The sequence below is a fragment of the Mastigoproctus giganteus genome, chromosome 4 (genome assembly GCF_048544385.1).
Source record: "Mastigoproctus giganteus isolate SK-2022 chromosome 4, ASM4854438v1, whole genome shotgun sequence".
Lineage (NCBI taxonomy): Eukaryota > Metazoa > Arthropoda > Arachnida > Uropygi > Thelyphonidae > Mastigoproctus > Mastigoproctus giganteus.
Window position 1 is genome coordinate 130,668,740 of NC_143578.1, and position 24,008 is coordinate 130,692,747.

The window sequence follows — 24,008 nt, forward strand, 5'->3', positions numbered from 1 at the left end:
TGGGATGGCTGTTCTTCCAAAATCCTTTTAGATAGAATTTATATTCAACAGAAACCAATTGATGATGTAACCACTTACATAACCAACCAGATTCTGACTGCGGCTAATGCTTCCATTCCAAAATCCAAGACATATCACACCCATCGAAATCACTAGTTGAATACAGAGTACAGAGTGCTTTAATGCCAAACAGGAGAAAAATCGTGCTTGGAATAATTTCCACATGTATCCTACCACCAGTAACTTAATTGCTTATAAGAGACTTAAAATAAGACAAATTAGACATAAAGTGAAACATAACTCATGGATTGCCTTTTTCCTCAACCATAACAAGAGACACCGACAGACGGCTCATCTGGAGAAGGATAAAGGCCCTAAATGGCAAATTTCTTTGGCTGCCCTTTCAATACTTCATTGGAAAGGGAAAGACTTATCAACCCCTGATGATGTTGCTAATGCATTAGCAGAATCGTTCTCCACAATCTCTGCTTCTGCTTCCTATGCATCCTCATTCCAAAACATTAAAGCAACTGCAGAATGGCATAAAATTAATTTCTTCATGCACTGTTCCTTCCCATACAACCAACCCTTTACGTTAACAGAACTCAAAGAATCATTAAATAGATCATCCAGTAGTGCCATAGCCCTGGATGGTATTCATTACATTATGCTGAAGCATTTACCTGAAAAGGACTTGCATACCTTGTTGATCTTCTACAATCAGATCTTCTGTAAAATGCCTATCCTTCTTCTTGGCGCCATTCTTTCATTATTGCCATACCAAAACCAGGAAAAGATCCTTCTGTTTCAAAATTATAGGCCCATATCTCCAACTCTGACTTATCTGGACTGCCAGACGCACTGCAGATATCTAAAAAGAAAGATAGTTCCATTGCAGGAACTTCCAAATGCCAGAAAACTGAGACAGAGGCACATCCAGTTCCAACTTTCTTAATCATTCACTCAACTGGTGAAAATGCAATTGGCAAACTCTCACCATTAAGAGTCCAAAAGGAATTAGAAAGTAAAGCTGGATCTCCCAAGTCCGTAAAGAGACTGAGGTCAGGAGATATTCTTATCGAGACCTCCAATGCCAATCATTCTGAGCGACCTTTGAGCATCAATCTCTTTGCAGGTTTACCAGTAACTGTGACACCCCACAGATCACTAAACACCTCTAAAGGAGTGATCTCAGACTGGGATTTATTTAAGGAGTGATCTCAGACCAGGATTTATTTTATGTATCTGAAGAGAAATGCCAGAAGCACTCAAAGATCAAGGAGTGATTCAAGTCAAAAGAATCTCCACCAGAAAAGATGGCAATCTGACCACTACACAAAATCTCATCTTGACGTTTAACACACCGCAATGTCCATTAAGGCCAGATATCTGGTATGCAATGTCAGACCCTATATTCCAAACCCACTACAGTGTTTCCGATGCCAAAAGTACAGGCATTCCCAGACAGCTTGCCAGGAAACCCCTACTTGTGTAAAGGGCGCTTCAGTAGAACATGGCTGCGAAGCCTGTACTGTCCCTCAACCAATATGCCCAAACTAAAAAGTCCACCCTGCCTATGCCAGAACATGCAAGTGCTGGAAAAACAAAAAACTTATTCAGAAGCACAAAACAAACCAGTGTTTGCTATCAAGAAGCAAAGCAGATCATCTCACCATCAACCCATCCAAACACACCTATATACACCCAAATCACCAAAAGATACCAGTCAACAGCAGTGCAAATTGAATTATCAGTACCCCCCCCCCAAAAGAGTCTTTCTCAAATTACATGAAAACCATGTATAGTACAACCCACACTCAAGCAGTCAATACACCAATATCCATACCACGCGAAAAACTACCCCCCCCCCAGATCAAGAATGCAAAGAAAAACAAATTAGAACTTCAGAAAATGGATATTAATGAAAAATCTGCAGATGATGGTGTCTTAGAAATTTTTGTCAAAGACATGGGCACTGGAAAGCCTTACTTTCCAAAAAAAGATAAAAACAAGAGTGAAAATCAGAGAACTTCAACAACATGAAAATGTGCTGAAAGCCTAACAAGAAACAAATAATGAACACAATAGTTCAGTGAAATTGTCTTGGTTTCCATGCCAATATTGATGACGTATATGATCTTACCTCTGAATATTTATCCAGGCAGGCAGGAGCGGCAGTGCGTAGCACACGCTTCTTGATTAGACCGGGGTTCGAGCCCGTGACCACCAAATACGGAGAATGCGGAAAGGTCAGGGAATGACCACTGCATATCCCCGGAGCAATATGGCCTTAGTTGCTAATGCTCCTAAAAACCAAATAACAACCACCTCTGAATATATGCCAATATGTCTCTGCCTTCAAGAGACATATTTAAAACCTCAAGATACACCAAAACTGTCTCAGTATAATATCTTTAGAAAAGACAAAACCCACCAAAATACTGCACATGATGTTGTAGCTGTTTTAGTAAACCCACATGTTCCTTCCAATTGCGTCTCACTGAATTCTCCACTTGAGGCAGTAGCCATCCATGTAGCTGCTGACATTCACATTACAATCTGCTCCTTATACATTCCAAGTTAGAGTCAACAACCAGTTATCTTCCAATTTTATCCAAGAAGAAGGGGTCCCACAAGGTTCAGTACTAAGTGCTACCCTATTTAACATAACAATGAACTCCATAACACAGGATCTATCACAGATAGTGTCCACTACTCTGTATGCCAATGACTTCAGTATCTCCTGCCATTCGCCTAATATGGTAGAAAGACAGTTGCAAGGTGCCATCGACAAAGTTGTAAAATGGTCCTAAAACAATGGTTTTCGCCTCTCACAACAAAAGACTGTCGGGATACACTTCTGTAGGAAGCGTAACCTACATCCAGACCCACAACGTCGCCTAAAAAATCAAATGATCCCAGTGGTTCGTAGTGTCCGCTTTCTTGGTGTGGTTCTTGACCAAAAACTTACCTTCTCGAACATATAAAACAGCACCAGATTACTTGCCTTAAGAAGCAAAACACCTTAAGAGAACTATCTAGCACAACTTGAGGAGCCAACCATTACACACTACTGCATTTGTACCATGCATTAATACGGTCACATCTAGACTATGGCTCTGTGGTCTACAGCTCTGCTAGACCAAGTGCCTTTCATTGGCTTGATCCCGTACACCACAGTTCCCTTCATCTTGCACTAGGGGCATTTCGTACATCGCCTGAGGCAACTGAAACCTCTTTAGATCTACGCAGACAAATGCTTCTGTTAAACTATGCAGCAAAAGTCAAAGGGCAATGGGACGACCCTACTTGGAATGGACTTTTCTCGTCCAAATGGGAGAACCTTTATAGAGCCTACCCATCAACAGGGATACACCTGCTTTCCCTGATCAGTGACTGGCAGATTGACCTTAGCATAATACAGCCTACTGCTTCTCATACAGTCCTGCCTTGGATGTATCACATACTGCAGTGCAACCTTTCACTCACATCATTGGGGAAACATACCTTACCCCAACAGAACATACTGCAAATTCATGCCGCATTGAGAACCCAGCACACAGAGTACAAGCCAATCTACACGGATGGATGGCGCCTCCATAGCCAGGTGGGAAGGAGCAACAGTGCATAGCACACGCTTCTTGATTAGACCGGGGTTCGAGCCCGTCACCACCAAATACGGAGGATGTGGAAAGGTCAGGGAATGACCACCGCATATCCCGGAGCAATATGGCCTTAGTTGCTAATGCTCCAAAAACCAAATAACACGGATGGACCTAAAACTGACACTCATGTTGGTGCAGCATCAGTTTTTCTCAACCTTACCATAGCCAAAAAACTCCCCATTGAATGCACCAGATACACTGCAGAACTCTGTGCTATCTTCGTAGCATTAAATTTCACCTTATCAACAAATATATTGAACAGTATGATCTATACAGACTCCATTAGTGCTATCCAAGCTATACAGCAGAATAAAAATCACGATAACCCCTTACTCATACAGATTTGGAATACCATGACTAAGCTAAATAGGAAGAAACAAGAAGTCATTTTTTGCTGGATCCCTGGTATGTTGGAATTTCTGGAAATGAACGTGCTGATCTAGCTGCGAAAACTGCTACAGATCCTATAGATCAGCAGTTCCCGATCGGCCGTTTTACAAACCCCTGGGGGTTCGCCAAAGTGTTCCAGGTTGTTCGCACTAAAAATTCCGTAATGACGTCTGCTTATATTTACATAGGTATATTATTGCAAACTACAAAATATAACTAATAATAAACAATAAAGTAAACTAAAATTACATAAAAAGTAAAGAATTGCCAAAGAAATAAACTACATCTCCCACAATTCCTCATAATTACTTTACTATCTTACAGTTAAAAAAAAAGTTAACTGCGGCCATTATCAACCCACTGCAGGATGGAAGCCTCCTCAACAATTCATGCTGAGGGAAATGGACCATAATCTGCCACGCTTGTCCAGTACAGGTTGGCAGATCGACCGTATTTAGCAGTCAGGGGCTTGAACCCCGGTCTACTCAAAGAGCGTGTGCTACTGCACTCCCGCTCCTGACCACTCGGCTACGGAGGCTGCTTATCTTACAGTATACCATGTTAAATAAATATCTAAAATTAGTTCAAACTAAAAACTTGAGAATAGGCCACGCTAACATTACTCATTGTTATCTCTTAAGAAGGAGACTCCCCCTCAGTGTCATTACTGTAACACTACACTTTCCGTGAAACGTATCTTTGTCGAATGCACAAAATATGCAGAAGAATGCCAGAACCTTTTCTCTACTGATATAACGAAAGACCCTCTTACACTTGCTTCAATCTTCAGTAATAAAATAAATGTCTCAAACATCGTTACTTTTCTCAAAATGATTAATGCGGCTAATAAAAAAATATATAATAATTTTGTAGTCCTAGTTATGAAATTATCGCTACCTGTAAGAAATAACATCCATACCTACCATATGTATGTCGCACTGTGGCCATAGATGCTGATGCGGCAAAAAAAAAATCCTCAATCAACGAACTAACCACAATGCACCAAGTCTGAGGATATGAAGATATAAAATATATGAGTACACAATCAAGAAAAATTAGGCCCCTGGGTGCCAAGTGCATGGCCAAGCAATCGGCAACTTCCTAGAGTGATTGAGTTTTTCCTTGTTTTAGTTCATTTTATAAGTTTTCTGTTAATTCGCTCTACTTTTTAAAAGTATAAAAAGAGAGCCAGAAAAAAGAAAAGTACCCTTTTTCTTTACTCTTTATTAGTCTACTAACCATGCTAACTCCTATGCTTGGCCACAAGCTGCACTGCTCCTGCCTTCCCCGACTAGGACCAGTAACCTGGTTGGAAAAGCAAATCCTAGGGCAAAAAGGAGCTGACATGGATAAAGAAAATTATCCAGCATTAGAGCCTTCAAGCTCAAATACTACAGATTGGTATAAATCTGATCAAGGTAATGCGCAACATAAGTGCTTAAAAAAGACAATCAGCAAGCAGAGTATCCAACTTTCCTCATTGTCCATTCCTTAACTAGTCAACCAGTGAGTGAGCAAACTCTCTCTCCATTTATAATACAGAGATTCCTAGAAAATTCTGCTGGATCACCTAAAATGGTTAAAAGATTATAGTTAGGGGATTTACTTGTTGAAACAACACAGGTCAAACATTCAGAATCATTGTTAAAGGTTACAACATTTTGGGGAATGCCTGTTAAAATCTCTCCCCACACAACACTAAATAGTTCCAAAAGTGCTATCTCTGAGTGGGATCTGTTGAATGTAACAAAAGAGGGGCTTGTGCAAGAACTGAAAGATCAAAAGGTTGTACAAGCTAAGAGAATTCTGACTCGTAGGGATGGGAATCTCATTCCAACACATAAAATTACATTATACTATATATATATAGTATAATGTAATACTCACTTCCAGTACTCCAAATTTACCGAATACAGTACAGTAGACCCTCGCTAATGTGGATTAATTGGGGGAGAGGTCATCCAGATTAAGCGATAATCCGGATTAGTGAAGCAAAAGATTGCCCTAAAAGACAAAAAAAAATTTAGAACACAAATAAATAGATAATTTAATGTTTTAGGTAGTCCTGATGAAAATAAGTAAAAAACATATATCACTATAGAGCTTTTATTTAAAAACTATAAAAGACAGGACATTTATCCATTGATAGAAGACTCAGAAGTTGTACAGCAGATTCTGTTAACTGGGACACTTCGACTCCAAAGTTAAAAAAAAAAAAAAAAAAAAAAATATCCTTTGGAAATCATAAAATTCAATTCGACAGATGTTTTGCAAATCATAAATAAGCAACAAGAAGTGGTGTTATAAGCCATGATTGGAAGATGAATGTACCTATTATCCCACAGCCCCTGCTGTCTTCACACCTGCCGGCACAAGAAAACAAATGTGTGATCCTGGGATCAACTCATTTAGTTTCGTGGATTGTTGTGTTCCATCACACTGCAAAAAGACTAATTTTGTTTTGTTGTTTATGTCAGGAGAAATTTTTTATGTTGAAATTTTTTTTATAGTATTTTTTTTTTTTTTTAGAAATCATGAAAATGATGGGCAAATGCAAAGGAGTTGTGCTTTCAATTGAACAAAAACTTTAAATTATTCAAAAGTTTGAAAAAGGTGCAGCTGTGAAAGCTGTTAAATCTTTAATGAGCCATTACTATGTTAGTGCCTCCGTAGCTGAGTGGTCAGGAGCGGGAGTGCAGTAGCACACGCTCTTTGAGTAGACCGGGGTTCAAACCCCTGACTGCTGAATATGGTCGATCTGCCAACCCGCACTGGACCAGCATGGCAGATTATGGTCCATTTCCCTCAACATGAATTGTTGAGGAGGCTTCCATCCTGCAGTGGGTTGATAATGGCTGCCCTTTACCTTTTTTACTACGTTAGTAACCAAATCATATGCAACATCGTAAAGAACAAAGGGAGCTATTAGATTTTGCAGGCACATCTGATAGCATTAAAGGCATGACTATCAGAAAAACGATGGAACCATCTGTGTACAAGGGCCGCGACAAGGCAATGGCATTGGGGTTTAGCAAACAATTACGTAAACCCATAATATATAAAATATGTTAACTTATGTACATATATACTTTTAAAGAAGTACACAAATGAAGCAATATAAGCATTACACCTGTCCAACTGAGTTAACAACATGCAAGATAATGTGATGTGTGTTCCGTCTCTCTCTCTGCGCAGTCAGAGTGACTCAACTGCCTTCATAAATCCCATGTATATTTCAGTGTGAATGGAATTTTTCGTATTTTGATCCAGATTATTCAACATCCTGATTGACTGTAACTGGATTAGCTAGGGTTTGCTGTACTGTTAAAGCTGGTTATCTAAATTGTCATATCTGCCCATATGTTCCAAATTCAATACAGAAATTCAGACAACATATCAAGGAAACACAATATGCCCAAAATGTGGATCCCAGGATCACACTCAAACAGGCTGTACTGAAACATCTCCAGTTTGTCCTAATTGCAAGGAAGATCATCCTGCATATTCTAAAAATTGCAAGTTATGTAAACTTGGAAAAAAAAAAAAATACAGAAATTTTAAGTTGAACATAGAGTGGCCTACCAGGAAGAGAAGTGAAACTAAAAACTCAAGTTTTTCATCCAGAAAAACAAGCAAGCTGACCATAAAGTACATACAATTTTATAGATATTTTATATTGTTACCTTATTCCTAATCCACACTACATACTTGAAAGTCAGAGCATTTACAGGACAGCTTGTTTCAGTACAGGAAGTAATTTTAGACTAATGGAATGGCATTGGTAACTTATCCACTCCTACAAACTCCTGGCTCATTTGCTATTAAGTGTATTATTATATATTTCCTGGCCACCCCCAGATAAGTATAGTGCTTTCCCCATAAGTATTCAATAAAGCTTTATTTTTACTTAATTGTCTTTACAGTTATGAGTGTATCTGTATGCAGATAAATAATACTTATCTGCATACAGATTCACTCATAATGTATGCAGATAAATAATATTTATCTGCATACTAATAATAATTAAATAACAATAATATTTTATGAAACTTGTTAAGTGAAAATCATATTGTTCATTGATTCCATTTGTTTTTGTCTATAGCGCATGGCGAGTTAATAGGATGTTTTGGGTTAAGTGAAGCTAATCATGGAAGTAATCCATCTGGTTTGGAAACAAGAGCAAAATATGATCCAAAGAATAAACTTTATATATTAAATGGAAACAAAACATGGTAAGTAATTGCTTTTTAAAATTTTTTATTAACTCCAAGTACATACGCGCTATAATTTAAGTAATTATGTTTGATTACATGTTATCTCTAGATGCTCGAAAATCAAGACATAGTTACTGTTTGGTGTTATTAATCTTTCTTTTTATTGATTAACAATACTATGGGGACCTTTATCTACAAAATTTTATTTTTATACTCTTAGCAATTTTTTTTAAAAATAAAGATTTAAAACTTAAGTGGCTATTTTGGAGTGTGATTTTGATGGATAGTACAGCTAGCAGTAAATATTTCTAGCTTGTTTTTTTTATGCTAATTTTCAAGCATTTACCAATATGGCCACATATTAAAAATATTTGATTAATATTATTTGTTTTAAAATTTCATACTATAACAGTTGGCTTCTAATTTATTTTTAATTTTTATTTTTTTCATCTCATGTTTTTTTTTTTTTAGAAAAATATATTTTTCACATCTAAATCTAAATAATTTTCTCCTCCGTCTGGGTTGGTGACATAAACAAACAAATGAAAACAGTTTATTTTGCTTTCTAGGAATGCTTTGGAATACTTTTCAAAATCTGATTAAAATCCTTAGCTTGTTTGTAGTCTTTTTTTTATTGAATAATGGTTACCCATGTCAATTAACTAACAAGCTCGTAGAAGAATATTCTAAAAAGGGTTATAAAACAACACAAAATGTTGCTTACAAAAAATTAGTTGTTCCATGAATGAAAGGGATAGGTGAAAGAAAACTAACATCTGCAAAAAGTATGATCTGAAGGTTGCCTTTAAGCCGATAAATAAAATGAAGTGTGTTTAAAGAACTGACATCACAACTTAATAGAGGATGACATGTAATGTATAAAAATATGTATGAATAGAATGAGCAAGTTCAATGCTGATAGGATTCTTCCTCTTGCTCAGACCACACACATTAGGGGCACAATTGAAATTGAGGAAAGACAGTTGCAGAATAGATGTGCAGAAGTTTTGTCTTTAGCCAACTTTTGACTGTTGAAACAAACTTCTATCTGTTGTTGTGGATGTTGATAGCTTAAATAAATTCAAGGAAGAACTAGACGAATTATTGGAGGAAATGAAATAGGTGAAGTGGGAAGTGTTTTGCTTTTTTTTTTTTTTTTTTTTTTTGCTGATGCATCAGCAAAAAAAAAAAAAAAAATCTTGCTAATGCTAAATATGGCAAGGTATACAATAAGAGAGATAGGAAAAAGATATTTGAAACTCACGCAGAAGGATACAACAACCACGTTTCAAAATGGACCACTAAAGAAAACATGGCAATCATTAGAATATGCCCAGTCTTATAGTGATAGGAACTTCACTAAAGGGAGGTGGGGGAGTTGATATTAGCATTAGCCATACAGTAAGAAAGCCACAGGATTTTGGTGTGCTTGCAAAAAAAAAAAGAGTTAAGTAATAATAAGATAAATATTTTTAAAAAATAAACAACCTATATGTTTCCCTCCTCACATGTGTAACTTATTCCAGTAATTAATAACTTGCTGGCTAAAAGAAAATTTCCTATAATCCAGTCTAAATATAATTTGAATTTATTGCCTCTAGTTCTGAAACCACATATAACGGTGAATTTTTTGCTTTCATTCTTTTAACTATCCCCTCTCAGAACCTTATAGATCTGATTCACGTCCCTTCTAAGGTGCCTGGTTGTCAAGCTCTGTAGTTCAAATATTTGAAGTGTTTCCTCATACGAGTGTCCTTTTGCAGAGCTCACCAACCTGTTGGTGAGCTCTGCAAAATGGCCCATCTTTGGGCCCTTTCAGGAAACTTGATATCTGTTTTTTTAGTGCAGTCTCCATACTTGGACCTAGTATTCCAAGCTTTACAATACCGAGCGATTTATGTGGCTTATACAGTGGCGTTAAATAGAAACAAAAAAAGGAGAAATACAGAACCGTGGAATAGGCTTTTGACAATCAGATTAAGTAGAGAATAAGGGAAGCAGGAGGAAACCAATAGATTGTGAAAATGCTAGATAACAGTTACGGACTCCTTTTACGCATGGCATCAGCATTAGGAGGAAGGTATATTTATAATTCTCACTGATTGTGAATGTGAACAAGAGCCTGGCATGTATGCTTAATTATTAAAGTAACTGACATGGCATATAAAGTGTTTGCAATCACTAATTTCTTGAGGGATTGTCAACTCTCTGGATTTACACTGAAAGGACAGAATTTATGGGATACCTGGTTCCTGGGCAATGTGACACTGTCACCCCTCTTGCTGGTGGACGAACCCACTGCTTGGCAGGTATATAGGTTCACTGCATTCACGTATACAGTAATTCGATGTCGGTATGGATAAACCTTGTGAGTTAGTCGACTTTGAAAGAGAGATGATAGCGGGTGCCCAACGCATGGGTCACTATGTCGTGGAGGTGGTACAGAAATTGCACTATCCCGTTCGACAGTATCAAGAGTGTATCAGGAGTGCACCAGTTCCGGAATAACATCTCATCATGGACAGCGCTGTGGGCAGAGATAGGTGGTGGATGAACATGGCCGTCAACTTCTGTCTTGCATTGCTTCAGCCAACTGGAGAGTGACAATGGCACAAATCACTGCCGACTTCAATGAGGGAGGTGCCAGAAATGTCTCCACTAAGACCATCTGGCGATCATTAGCTGCAATAGGTTATGGGAGCTGCCAACACACCAGAGTCCCATTGCTAACAGCACGACACAGGACTGTACACCTCGAGTGGGCGAAAGAACATCGGTATTGGATGATTGGAGCTCTCGTTTGATCAGTCCCGTTTCCAGTTATTTTGAGAGGATAGGAGGGTGTGTGTCTGGGGAAACTGCATGAAACTATGCACCCATCACGTCAACAAGGAACTGTTCAGGCAGGTGGACGGTCGGTAATGGTCTAGGGCATGTTCAATCGGCACACGTTGGGACCACAGGTCCCAACGTGTGCCAGTTGAACTTCATTCAGGGATGCTAGATGCATCTCTGAATGGTCCAGGTTACGTGTCCATCTTTGCAGACGTTCTACATCCCTTCATAGTCATCGTACACCCAGAAGGCAATGGACTCTTCCAGCAAGACAATGCACCTCCCCACAGAGCCGTAGTGACTAGAACATGGTTCTGAAGAGTATTCCGCAGATTTTACCACCATGGAATGGCCTCCCCATTCACTGGACATGAACCCTAGGAGCATCTTTGGGATGCTGTGGAAAGGTCCATTTGAGCTCCCTGTCCATAATTCTGTCAAGAATGTGACAGAATTATGGACAGTGGTGCAGCAAGCATGGATGGAAATACCTGTGGAGCACTTTTGTGAACTAGTGGACCCAATGCATCGCCATGTGACTGCCCTTATCCGGGTGAAAGATGGGCCTATCCTTTACTAGGTAGGTATCCCATGATTTCTCTCTACTCAGTGTACAATGGAGATTGTCTTTTCGACTTGTTTTGATACCCCCCATCTCATGTTTTTAACATAGTTCTTCTAAACCCCCCACCCACCCCACCCCCCATTTTTTGCAAAATTATAGTAAAACAGCAAAGTATATGGCTTTAATTCTAGGTTTAAATGAAAATTTCTAGAAAATTTCTTTTAATTCTAGGTTTAAAAGCTGAAAATTTCTGCTTATTTTTGTTAACAGATTATCAGTCTTATCTGTTATCAGGTTTGCTAATGTATATTGCATAAAATATCTGAATTGCACAAACAGACTTTTTCTGTGTTACATCTAGCATATATTCCCCCCATTTTTTTGTTTTCCTGTTGGTGGCACAAATCTAATTAACATACTACAGAAGATGTATATGCCCAAGGTTTTCTATGTATTATGAAATCTGGAAAAGGTAATATGTTTGCTTTATATATTGCATGTAGATATCTTTTTCAATTTCAAATAACAGTCAAACATTTTAAACAAATAATCATAAGAGCAATGTGCAGTGCAAGGAAAGAAATGCAACAATAGATGTAGCATTTCAGAGTGAAGAGTTATAGTGTTATGTACTGAATGTTTATGTGCTTTGTTTATCATAGAGCATTAGCTTTCTCTGAGCTGCGCTAATTATGCAGGAACAATTTTCAGAAATATTTTGTGATAGAGAAAGATGTGGAATGCACGAGACAAAACATCTTCTTTGAGTTATGTATTTTTGATTGCTTACTAGAAAGTATTCAAAGTGATTAAAAGCTATATTTCATTGTGGCAATCTTTCCTAATAATAAAAAACATCAAATCAAAAGCAGTTTGTTCTCAGTGCCAGCATTGGAAAGCAGCTGTGCAGAATACTATATTGGGCATCATCTGAAAGCATATGAGATTCCTATAAAAAACTATCTGGCATTTAGTATTTTCCTATACAAATTGCTATATTGATTTAGTATTTGCTGCACAAAGTGGAGCAGTGTGGCATTAAGGGCAAGTTACTGCTATGGATAAAGGGATGGTTAAGTAAGAGAAGACAGAGAGTTAGCATTAGCATTAGTAGAGGCATTTGATGCAAGAAAGGAAGCTTATGCAGCATCAGCCAAAAAAAAAAAAAAAAAAACCCCCACCTCCACTTCACCCCTCTGTTCGTTCAAAATACCTGTCCAGCTGAGCCTTAAACTTATTTAGGCTATCAACCTCCACCACAAGGGATGGAAGTCTGTTCCACCAACCAACCACCCGCTGGCTAAAGGCAAATTTCCGCACGTCTATCCTACATCTGTCTTTCCTCAATTTGAATTTGAGTTCTTATAAATGGTACTACTCTTCTTGGACAAATATTATTGGAGTCTTCCAGTGGTCACTGCTGAGCCTGTTATTGTTTTCAATATTTAATAATGATATTGATGAAGGCATATCAGGCCTAATGTAGATGATACAAAGGTTTGCAGGATGGTGAACGACAGTAATCAGGGTAGACTACTGCAATAGGATCTGGAAAAGATCCTGTTGTGGCAGATTAGCTGAGCAGTGACAATTGAATTAACATTGAAAAATGCAAGATACTACATATGGATAGCAGCAATCCAAGATTAAAATAGCAACTGTGTGGTACCACACAGGACTGCCGCAAGTGGGTAGGCGAGGTAAGCGTCGCTTACGGGCAGCAGTTCAGGAGGGCGCCAAAAAAAAAAAATTGACATATACAATTCGGACCTCTGTTTAGTAAACTTCTTTATAGAGAAATATTCTATCTAGTGACTCTTTTTAAATCCCGCAGGTAATTGCATTTATAACAGTTTCAATAGAACGAATAAAATTTCCATATAAAGAACAGATTACTAGAGACTTTACTGGGAACGCATTGTTTTGCCTTCACTAATTGCCTAAAGGCCAGCACCTCTGTCCTTTAGGCAATTAGTGCTGCTGCTAAGCAAAAATTAAGAGCCAAAGGGATTACCATTCTGCAACTTAGTGTTACTCTTAAAACCTATCCAAATGCCTGTTCCCAAAGTTACCCTGGTCATCTAATTGGTTAAAACCAATCAGATGATCAATGCAATCAACCAATCAGATGATCCCATTATTCAACATGGCAGGCAAATAATTAATTAGAAATAAATACAGTACATGAAATTGCAAACATGTTAATTTGCTTATCTGGATCTGTGTTTCATATTTATACTTTGCAGTTACGAAATCTTTTTTTTTTTTTTTTTTTCCCCCGAGTTCTCTGTCCTCAGGCAGGTTCAGGTCTCCATTGACGTCATGCTTCTCTATCTGGTGTTATTCTTTTAATTCCTGCATAATTTCCTCTCCAATCAATCATTCCAATTCTCCTAACAGTTCTCTTCCCACACATCTATCCCTCAATCCCTTTCCTCTACATACTTTCTCTTCACTATACATGTCCTATAAATTTATTTTGTCTCCTCTTTAATTCTTCACTAACCTTCTCTTTTCTACTTTCCTCTAAACTTCTTCGTTACTCACTCTGTCCACCCTTTTACCCTTTCTGTTCTCCTCCACACCCACATCTCGAAAGCTTCTAGCCGTCTGTTATCCTCTTTCCCAGTGTTTTGGAGCCATATAGTACAACAGTCCATATTAATGTTTTCACCATTTACTTTCTTAATTTCTTCTCAATAGTTCTTTTCTATTACCAAATGCCTATTTGCCCATTGCAATTCTTGTTTTTATTTCTTCAAGGCTTTTTCCATTTTCTGTCATTATGCTTCCCAAGAATCTGTATCTGTTGAACTGTTCCAATATTATTCCATCTGATGTTGTTTTGATTCCTCTTCCTGGCCTCTTTGAAATTAACATTACCTTGATTTTATTGCTATTAACTATCTAGTCATCTTCAAATCTTATTACCTTTATCTTCTCACCTCCTTTTACACCTCCTACTTTTACACCTCCTTTCTGCTCTTCTTTGAGCTGCTTCATCAGTGCTTCTGCATGTGAATCAAATAGTATGGGCAACATGGAACATCCTTGCCTTACACCCCTATCAATGGAAAAATCACAGAATATTTTAAAGAAAAGAGGACAGAGGAAGCATTTCAAAAATTTCTCGATTCCACTACTGATATGGCTACTATCATTGGCATTAACACTTCATTTCCAGAAGTAGGCACTGTAAGGAAAAGATTGCAAATACGTCATTTTGATTATAAAAGTAGAGGAATCTATTCAGGATCCGCAACAAAATTTCAAAATTAATTTTTTTTCTTTCAAATTATGGACACAACAATTTTCTCGTTAACTGAAAGGTTTAGAAATATTGAAAATATTTTATAATATTTCTGAATTTAAAAAAATGATCATATGACGATTTATTAAATCACTGCAAAGATTTATATGTTAAATTAAGTGATATTGATCGTAATGAGTCTGATACTGATGGTTTAGCATTATTTGAAGAACTTAAGGTACTTCAAATTTTTATTTAAGACAATATTACTCCATTTGAAGTGTTACAATATATTTTTAAAAACGATCTTACAGTTATTTTTCCAAATGTAGCAGTTGCATTAAGAATTTATGCAAATGAGGAAAACAAAGGGATGGTCTTACCAAGAAAGGCTTAAGTACTGCAAATTTCAGCATCTGGAGACTAGACTCCTGTGAGGTGGTCTGATTGAGGTGTATAAGGCCTTGAATGGGTTGAGTAGGCTCAGTTCTGACGGAATTCTTCCTCTTGCCCAGATTAATCGCCTGAGGGGGGCGACACATTCAAATTGTGGAAAGACATTTGCAGAATACATGTTAAACATGTCTTCTGCAATTTGCATTTAGCTAGCAAGTTGTTGTATGCTGGGACAAGCTTCCATCTGTCATTGTGGAAGTTGATAGCTTAAATAAATTAAAGGAGGAACTGGACAAAGTTTTGGGCAGGGTGGAGAAGTGAATGGGAAATGAGTTTTTTTTTTATTTGGCTTATGGTGTATAACCTTGCTTTCTTGCATCATATGCTGCTACTAATGCTAATGCCAATTTTATTAACTTTATCAGTTTCAGATGGCTCAGGTGAACAGAATTTTTCAAAATTAAAAATTAATCATTTACAGTTGACAACGTCTCAACCACAACTTTCTAATTTTGCAATAATTTCAATAGAAAATGATCGTTTCGAAAAAATAAAATAATTAACAAAAATCGCATCACAAAGAAAGGTAACATAAATTTGTATAATTTTTTTATTTTGATAGAGTATGATTACTGTGATTTAGAATTTAAAATTTATTTCCAGAATTTCAGAATGATTTTGTTTTTTCATTACATTATATGTGAGATATATTGTAATTCTTTTCTTTTTCAATAAATTAATAATAATTATTTATGCCTTATTTTAGTTTTTAATCAAAATATTTTGGGGCGGCAAATTTGATTTCGCTTACTGGCTGCACATAGGGTTGCAGTGGCCCTGGTACCACACTCAGGGTAGACCTGGTGGGGGGGTGTAATCCTGTAGTCAGACATGAATTTCTCTGAGAAGTGCTGATTGGCTGCTAAAACAGTTAATGGTGTTTTGTTAAAGATATATGCAAATTCTGCCAGGAAGAATAGGGAGGTGATTATCTCATTGTACAAGGTACTGGTTGGGAGACACATGTTGAGTGCTGCATACAGATCTGGATGTTTCATTTTTGGAAGGATAAAGATCTGTTGGAATGGGTGCAGAAAAGAGCGACAAGGTTAGTGAGGGAGAACAAAAAAGACCAGGTTTAGTTCTACAAATTGCAACCTCTGGAGATTGGCCATCTGATTGAGGTAAATGGATGAAGTAAGCTCAGTGGTAATAACATCCTGCCTCTTTCATAGACTACATGCATGAGGGGGCATAAAATGAAATTGAGGAAGGAGTTGCAGGATAGATGTGTAGAAATTTGCCTTTGGCAGCAGGTGGTCAATTGTTGGTAACTTCCATGTGGTGTTGTGGAAGTGGATAGTTTGAATAAATTCAAGGAATAACTAGACACACTTGCTTTCTTGTATCATTTGCCACCATTAATATTTATACTAATACTAATGATACACGTTAGGGTAGTCCTAAAATCTGGAATAACAAGACTATTAAATGAGGAGAGTAAGCATGGTAATTTGCTGTCCTTCTCATCTGATTAATCTGTCTACTGAAAAAGGAGCATTCCATCCTGTGAAAGTTGATGAATATTTGTGGATATTTAATATTATGTAGGAAGAAGTGCTAAAAGGAAAGTCAAATGTCGTATGCTACTGAACTAAAAAAAGATTTTGAATCATGTGTTGTCTTTAAGTAAATGTTTAGCTGGACTGTAAAACAGACAACCTCTGACAAGTCTATTTAAAGAATAGGTTAGAAGAAGTAGTTACTAGCTATTTTCACTGATTCATGTCCAAATCCAGTTCATGATTCAAAAGTTTTGAAAAACAACAAATTCTGTCTAGCAACTAGAGAGGCTATGCTGAGAAAAATTTCTTTCCCATAAGCTTTTCAAAGCCCCTCAAGTCTAGAGTAAATCAATGTCGTTCTCACCATATAATTCCTTCTGTTGTTTATAAGCAGGATTACGGACAGCATGGAATTTTTCCAGCTTGACTTTATATTTTGTTACCAAGGCCTCTATCCTTTTTTTGCTTAATCATTAATTTCCAATGAATAATTATACACCCTTTAGTCCTATTAAGAGCTGAAAACTGATTAATAATATTAACCAGTTTCGGGACAAGGCAGATATACCTTGGCTCTGTCTACTGAAAATATTCAGTTGCCCATGATTAATAAAAGACAGCTTTGTCATGGTGTAAACACGGACTTTGTTTATTTATGTAATCACATGGCTTTTATATTAGTCAGAAAATCGCCCTACCCAACATTAAAATGATTTCATTCAAAACCAAATGGTCAGTGCCTAATGACCATTCTTAGGGTCATATCCTTTGGGACAGCACTACTTGGCATAGTACTGGAATAATTGTGCAGTTGCAAGTAACTGCCATGACTCAGATTTGTTACTTAATATGTAAAAATATAATACGCTGTAGACCCGATATAAAAAATTTATAACCTGATATAAATGTCAAGTACTACATATGGGAAGCAGTAATCCCAGAGTAACGTATCAAATGTGTGGTACTACACTGACAGTGGTAGAGAATGAAAAGGACCTGGGGGTAATTATGCAGGCAGATATGAAGTTTTCTGAGCAGTGCAGACAGTCTGCAAGAGTAGCTCATGGTGTGTTGTCAATGATATACAGGAATTTTTCTAGCAGGGATAAGGAGGTGATTATCCCTTTGTATAAGACAATGGTCAGGCCACCCCCTTGAGTATTGTGTACAGGTCCTGAGGCCTCATTTTAGGAAGGATGTAGATTTGCTTGAGTGTGTACACAGAAGGGCAACAAGATTGGTGAGGGGAGTGAAGGAATCCTCTGACCAAGAAAGGCTTAAGTTCTGCAAATTGCAGCAGCTGGAAACTAGGCACCTGCGAGGTGATCTGATTGAGGTGTATAAGGCCTTGAACGGGTCGAGCATGCTGAATTCTGATGGGATTCTTCCACTTGATTATGAACAGATTATGAACCTAAGGGGGCATAAATTAAAACTGAGGAAAAACAGTTGTAGAATAAATGTGCAGAAATTTGCCTTTAGCCTGCAGGTGGTTAATAGCTGGAACAAACTTCCATTTGTTGTGGAAGTTGATAGCTTAAATAAATCCAAGGAGGACAAACATATAGAGAGAATGGTTGTGTGGATTTTTTTTTTTTTTTTTTTTGGCTGATGCTACATAAGCTCATACTCTTGATTTCTTGCATCACATACCTCTATTACTAAATCTATGGAAGTGCATTCAATTGACATTGGTGGACAGTGCAACATTGAGTTAGTGTAGTGTGACATAAGCATTAGGAAAACAAAGTTGAGAGTAGGTGTGTGTTGTAGGCAACTGTTGAATAAAGTCAACAGTTGTGCGGAAAAATAGTGGGCCAGTAAATCAGATTGTCTTATAATGGGGGTATTTTAACTTTCCAGATATTGACTGGAATTTGTGGGTTGGTCACTCGCACACTACCAAGGCTTTTGTGGATTTATTGGATGACTGTTTTCTACAGCAACATGTTCGAGAGGTAACCAGAGGGAGTAACACTCTTGATCTGATTATCAGCAGTGATTATTCTAAGCCAGCCTTAGAATACATTCAGTATATTGCAGCACACTGCTGTCTTGTGGCTTGAGTTTCCTTGAAACTTATTTAAAAACAACTCAAATGAATATGTTAACTTATGATCATTTATATTTTGTATTAAAATACAAATCTTTATATATAATTCTCCTTATAGAAATATGAGTCATGCTAAATAAATCTATTTTGCTTTGCATGACTCAAACAAATGTTGAAAGTTAATATTTTTGTTATATCTTAATATGCAAAAGATTTTGGATAATCGCAAAACTTTCTAGCAATGACTGACAAACTGAATTAAAATCTTACTGCTAACGTAATTCACTTTAAAACAGCTTCTATTTTGCAACACATCTGGCCTATCATTATCAATGGGAAGCTCTTACTTCTTTGTGCAAAGATGACACTATAGTATTCTTGCCTGCAGATAATGGATGGCGCACTGTTGTCCTGGACAAGTCCAAGTACTTTGTAAAACCGTCTCTCTTTTACAGGATTTTGAGATTTATGAAACTGTGCAAGGCTACCCTGTTAAAATGTTGCAGAATTTGGAATCTAAAGTTAATAAACTTGTGCATTCCTGGTTTTTAGCTAATGAGATTACCAAGAATGTTCACTGGAAGCTTCATGCGACAGATTGTCAACTCCTGCAGTTTTCTGGGCTCCCAAAAACATCTATAAACCTGATATTCCTTTGTGGCCCGTTGTCTCTTGTTGCAATACACCTACGTATGAACTTCCTAAATATGGTGTCAAGTTATTAGCACCCCTTGTTGGAAAAACTGCTTACGCTGTATGCATTTTTTGCATATTATTAAAGATTTTACTATTTCCGAGGACAAGGCTGTGGTCTCCTTTGATGTGGATTTCTGGTTCACTTCTGTTCCTGAACAACAGGCTATTGCCTGTAAGAGATGTCTTTTGAATGGGGAGATACCACATTAGAAGACAGAGCCTCACTCTCTACTGACAATATTTGTATTGCTCTCAATCTGTGTTTAACTGGTGGTGTGATCATGTTTAATGACTCTCTGTTTTGCCAAATACAGGGCTCAGCTATGGGTGCCCCTGTTAGTCCTGTCATGGCCAATATCATCATGGAAGAACTTGAGAGTCGGATTTTCTTGAACTCACCAGTTCCTATCAGTCTCTGGTGTCGCTTTGTTAACGACATTGTCCCTTGGGGATGAGAAACTCGACTGCTGCAATATCTCAATTCCTTGTTACCTTTCATTTAAATTATGATTTAACTGGAGGTTGATAATACTCTTCCTTTTTTGGATGTTTTAGTCCAATGCATGGGTTCTCATTTTGTAATTTCCATTTTAGGAAGCCAATGTGCGCAAGCCAATTTACCAGTTAATGGTCTGTGCACACCCCTAGTCATCTACACAGCACTGCTCGCACTTTATTCTCCTACACTTGGACACATTCTAGTTCATTTGGTGACATGCAATTGGAGATTTCCAAAATTAGGGCAGAGCTTTCAAATTGCGGCACACTCCAGACTCACAAATTTGTTTTCCAATCTAACCCTCCTTGTGTCGACAAATTTATTTCTACCACCTATGTCCCCTATTATCCAGGTGTGTTGGAACGTTTTGTGAGGATTTTGCATCTCCACCATATATGATGTGTGCAACTTCCGGGGAGGAAATTGCATTCTATTATTTCTAAGGTGAAAACACCCGTTCCTCCTCTCCTATGGAGTGGTTCCATATACCATATTACATGTCTGGATTGTCGGGGATGTTATGTAGGTGAGTCCGCCAGGAGATTGAAAGATTGGGGTTCTGAACATGAGGTGGCTCTTCAAAGCCACCTCATGGTCGCCAAGCATTATTGGGTTAAACAGCATGATCTTGATCCCTGACAGGACATTGAAATTGTCGACTATTCACATGATTACCGCCAGTGCTCATATCTTGAGGCACTGCACATAGCTAGCAGTAATAGTACTATGAACCACATTAGGGGAGTACACTTGCACCCCATTATGGAATCTACTGTTTTGCAGTGTGATGAGTGCTGCCACTCGTCATGTATACATAATTCTGCTATACCAACACCAAACTCATAATGCATGATCATGCTCAGTTGACTTTTGCTATTTTAACCAACGTATATATACTTACACCATTCACCAACTAAGCTGATGAAGAAGCACTTCGTCTCAAAAGCTACGGTACATTTTATTTTATTAGTTTTTGTCTACATTTTATTGTATTTTAACACTTATTTTATATCGATATCATGCGTTTCAATAAATTTATTTTGTCGGTCGTTGCCAGAAAGTTTTGTGATGCAATCCAAAGCTCAAGGTCTGTTTTCCAATTTTAGATAATGTTTCTTTATAAATTCAGTGGTGCATTTTAAAAATGTTTGAAAATTTCTTCACTTAAATGTTATTTATCACGTCATTTTAAAATGCCTGACATTACTCCTACAGGATCACAAATGCACCAATAGCAGATATATTTGTAATATGGGCCAAGTGTGATGATGATATTATCAGAGGATTTCTGCTAGAGAAAGGTATGAAAGGTTTGTCTGTACAAAAAATAGAAGGAAAATTTTCTCTCCGCACTTCCATTACTGGTATAATTAGTATGGAAGATGTTGCTGTCCCTGAGAGTCACCTCCTGCCAAATGCACAAGGCTTAAAGGTTTGTGAAGCATTACATGAAATTAAGCTGCTAATAATAAAGCTGTAATCTCATCTCTAATTAATACAGCCTAAATTTTTAAAACATTAGCAAATAATTCTTTTTTAGTTTTGACTTTAAATAAGCTGATTACTACACTTACCCAAATCAAACAAAATTAATTTTTATCATTATTGACAATTATAACACTTCAAATAGTCTCTTTGTATAATACAAGCTCTGGAGTTAAATTTTAGAAATTGTGCTTATATCCTCATGAGAACTCAAATATAAAGTGGTTTGTAGTTATCTATATCTTCTCAATTTTTATGCAGTTTTAAGAATGTAAATTTTCCCCAGGATTATTATTATTTTTTTTTTTTTAACAAGAGCCACATTTCTGGACTTATTTTATATTCGAGTGATAATTCAGTATTCTTGTTAGTGATGCTTAGTTTGTTTTTTAAAAAAATACATATACAGTGAAACTTCCATTTAACGGACAGCCATGGGTAACGAAAATCTGTCCGTTAGACAGAAGTGTCCGCTAACAAGAAGTCTGAGGGAGAAAAATAAAAGAAAGAAAGAAAAATCGTTAAACGTTTAATGTAAAATTAAAATATATGCAGATTTTGCACAATATTTTTGTAAATAATATGCATATTATGACTTTATCTTAAGAAAAATACATACAGTAAGCACTTATTTTCTTCTGCACCTTCTTCTTCTTCTGGCTGATAATTTTGTTTTCAACATTTGTTTGGAGTGAAGAAACCATCGAAAGGCCTTCAGTATCTTCTTCAGTGGCGAAAAACATTTTTAAACGATTGATTTGTATGAGCGCTTCTTCTATTTTCATCGGTGGTTCGTCGTTAATATGTTCTTCGACAGAATGACCTCCTTCCATTTCTTCATCCTCATGAGGAACTTCTTGAAAAATATTGATGATAATGCCGTTGATATCTAGAGCACCATCTTCTGTAGTGAGGTTCGAGTCTATATCTTTGTAGCCAGGGTCGCTTGTAGCGGAAGTATCGTACATTATCAATAGATGTTGAAGTTCTTGTTCTTCTTGGTGCTCCACATTGCTGTTCATAACTTCTATTTTTGCGTTTGAGAAGCCAGACTTTACATAACAGTTCACTACAGTTTGTTTTCTAATTGCGTTTACTGAAGAGGAAATCCATTGAATTGCATCTAGGATGCTGAGTTTCTTTGCAAGGTCACTCGCACATGTTACACGTTCATGTTTGCAATGAGATGTCTTAAAACACGTTTTCTGTAGTGAAGTTTAAAATTTTTTATTATCTTTTGATCCAAGGGCTGACACTCTGCAGATGTGTTTGGTGGCAGAAAAATGATTTGAATGTTGGACAATTCAATGTGCGGGTGAGATGCAGCATTATCCATGAAAACAATAATTTTTCTGTTTTGACGAATCATGTTTTGGTTAAAATGACTTATCCATTCGCTCATGATATCTCGTGTCATCCACGCTTTTATATTAGACTTCCAGTCAACATTCAAAAGATTCAACTTTATGCCCTTTAAACAATGATGATTTTGTGGTTTTTTTTCTATAACAAGAGGTTGTTCAAAGTCTCCCAGCATATTTGTACACAATAGTACAGTCAAGCGTTCCTTAGCAATTTTTCTGCCCTGGCACTTTTCGTTTTTTAGACTCATTGTTTTTTCAGGAAGAGCTTTAAAAAACAACCCTGTTTCGTCACAGTTGTAAATATCCTTAGCTTCAAAATCACGACACAAATCTTCCAATTTGACGGTCCACTCTGTTACAACTCCAGTATCAATAGATCCACCTTCACCACTCACGGTTTTCCAAGAAATTTTATGCCGAGTTTTGAACTTGTCTAGCCATCCCACAGAAGCTTTGAACTCATTTACTCCCATAGATTTCGCAACCTCCAAAGCCTTTTCCCTAATAATAGGCCCATTAATAGGAATTTTTTTAGCACGTGCACGACAAATTTGAAGTCCAACAGTTTTCGGGAATGATTTTTGAACCTGATCATTTACGTGTTGCCAAAATTGTTTGAGCAGTTCATTTTTTTTCTTTAGGATGTCGCTTACCTGCGTCTTCCCGATTTTGAATTTTACAGCGAGATTGTGAACACTATTTTTTTGCCGATCATACGCATTAATGAGTTCGACTTTGTTTTAAAGTTAAATGTTTACGAGAAGACATTGTACACTTCACACGACACTGAACAAAACTGAAACTGAAAAGACGAAAGGCCGACAAAATCCCCCCCCTGCACATACCGAATTCGTAAAACTTGACGTGTAAAACGTCAAGTTTTACACGTGCCTTAAAATTCTTGAAAAAGGGTTTAGAACCGCAACGTAAACCTTGATAAAATTCAGAGAATCGGAAATAGAAAATAAACACACGATTGAGGCAATACGTGGAAGAAACATTCCTAGAAAAAAGGGCCGTGAGCTCGCCAG

General features: G+C 37.2%; 1 protein-coding gene across 1 annotated transcript in view; it reads left to right on the forward strand.

Moving 5' to 3' along the window:
- Positions 1 to 24,008, forward strand: part of LOC150087064 (glutaryl-CoA dehydrogenase, mitochondrial) — a 119,798-nt gene that overhangs the window by 62,572 nt on the left and 33,218 nt on the right. Inside the window, exons 6-7 of the mRNA XM_090371792.1 lie at positions 8,158 to 8,287; positions 21,344 to 21,560. Of these exons, the coding sequence (XP_090227918.1) occupies positions 8,158 to 8,287; positions 21,344 to 21,560 (347 nt within the window). The remainder of the gene's footprint in view (positions 1 to 8,157; positions 8,288 to 21,343; positions 21,561 to 24,008) is intronic.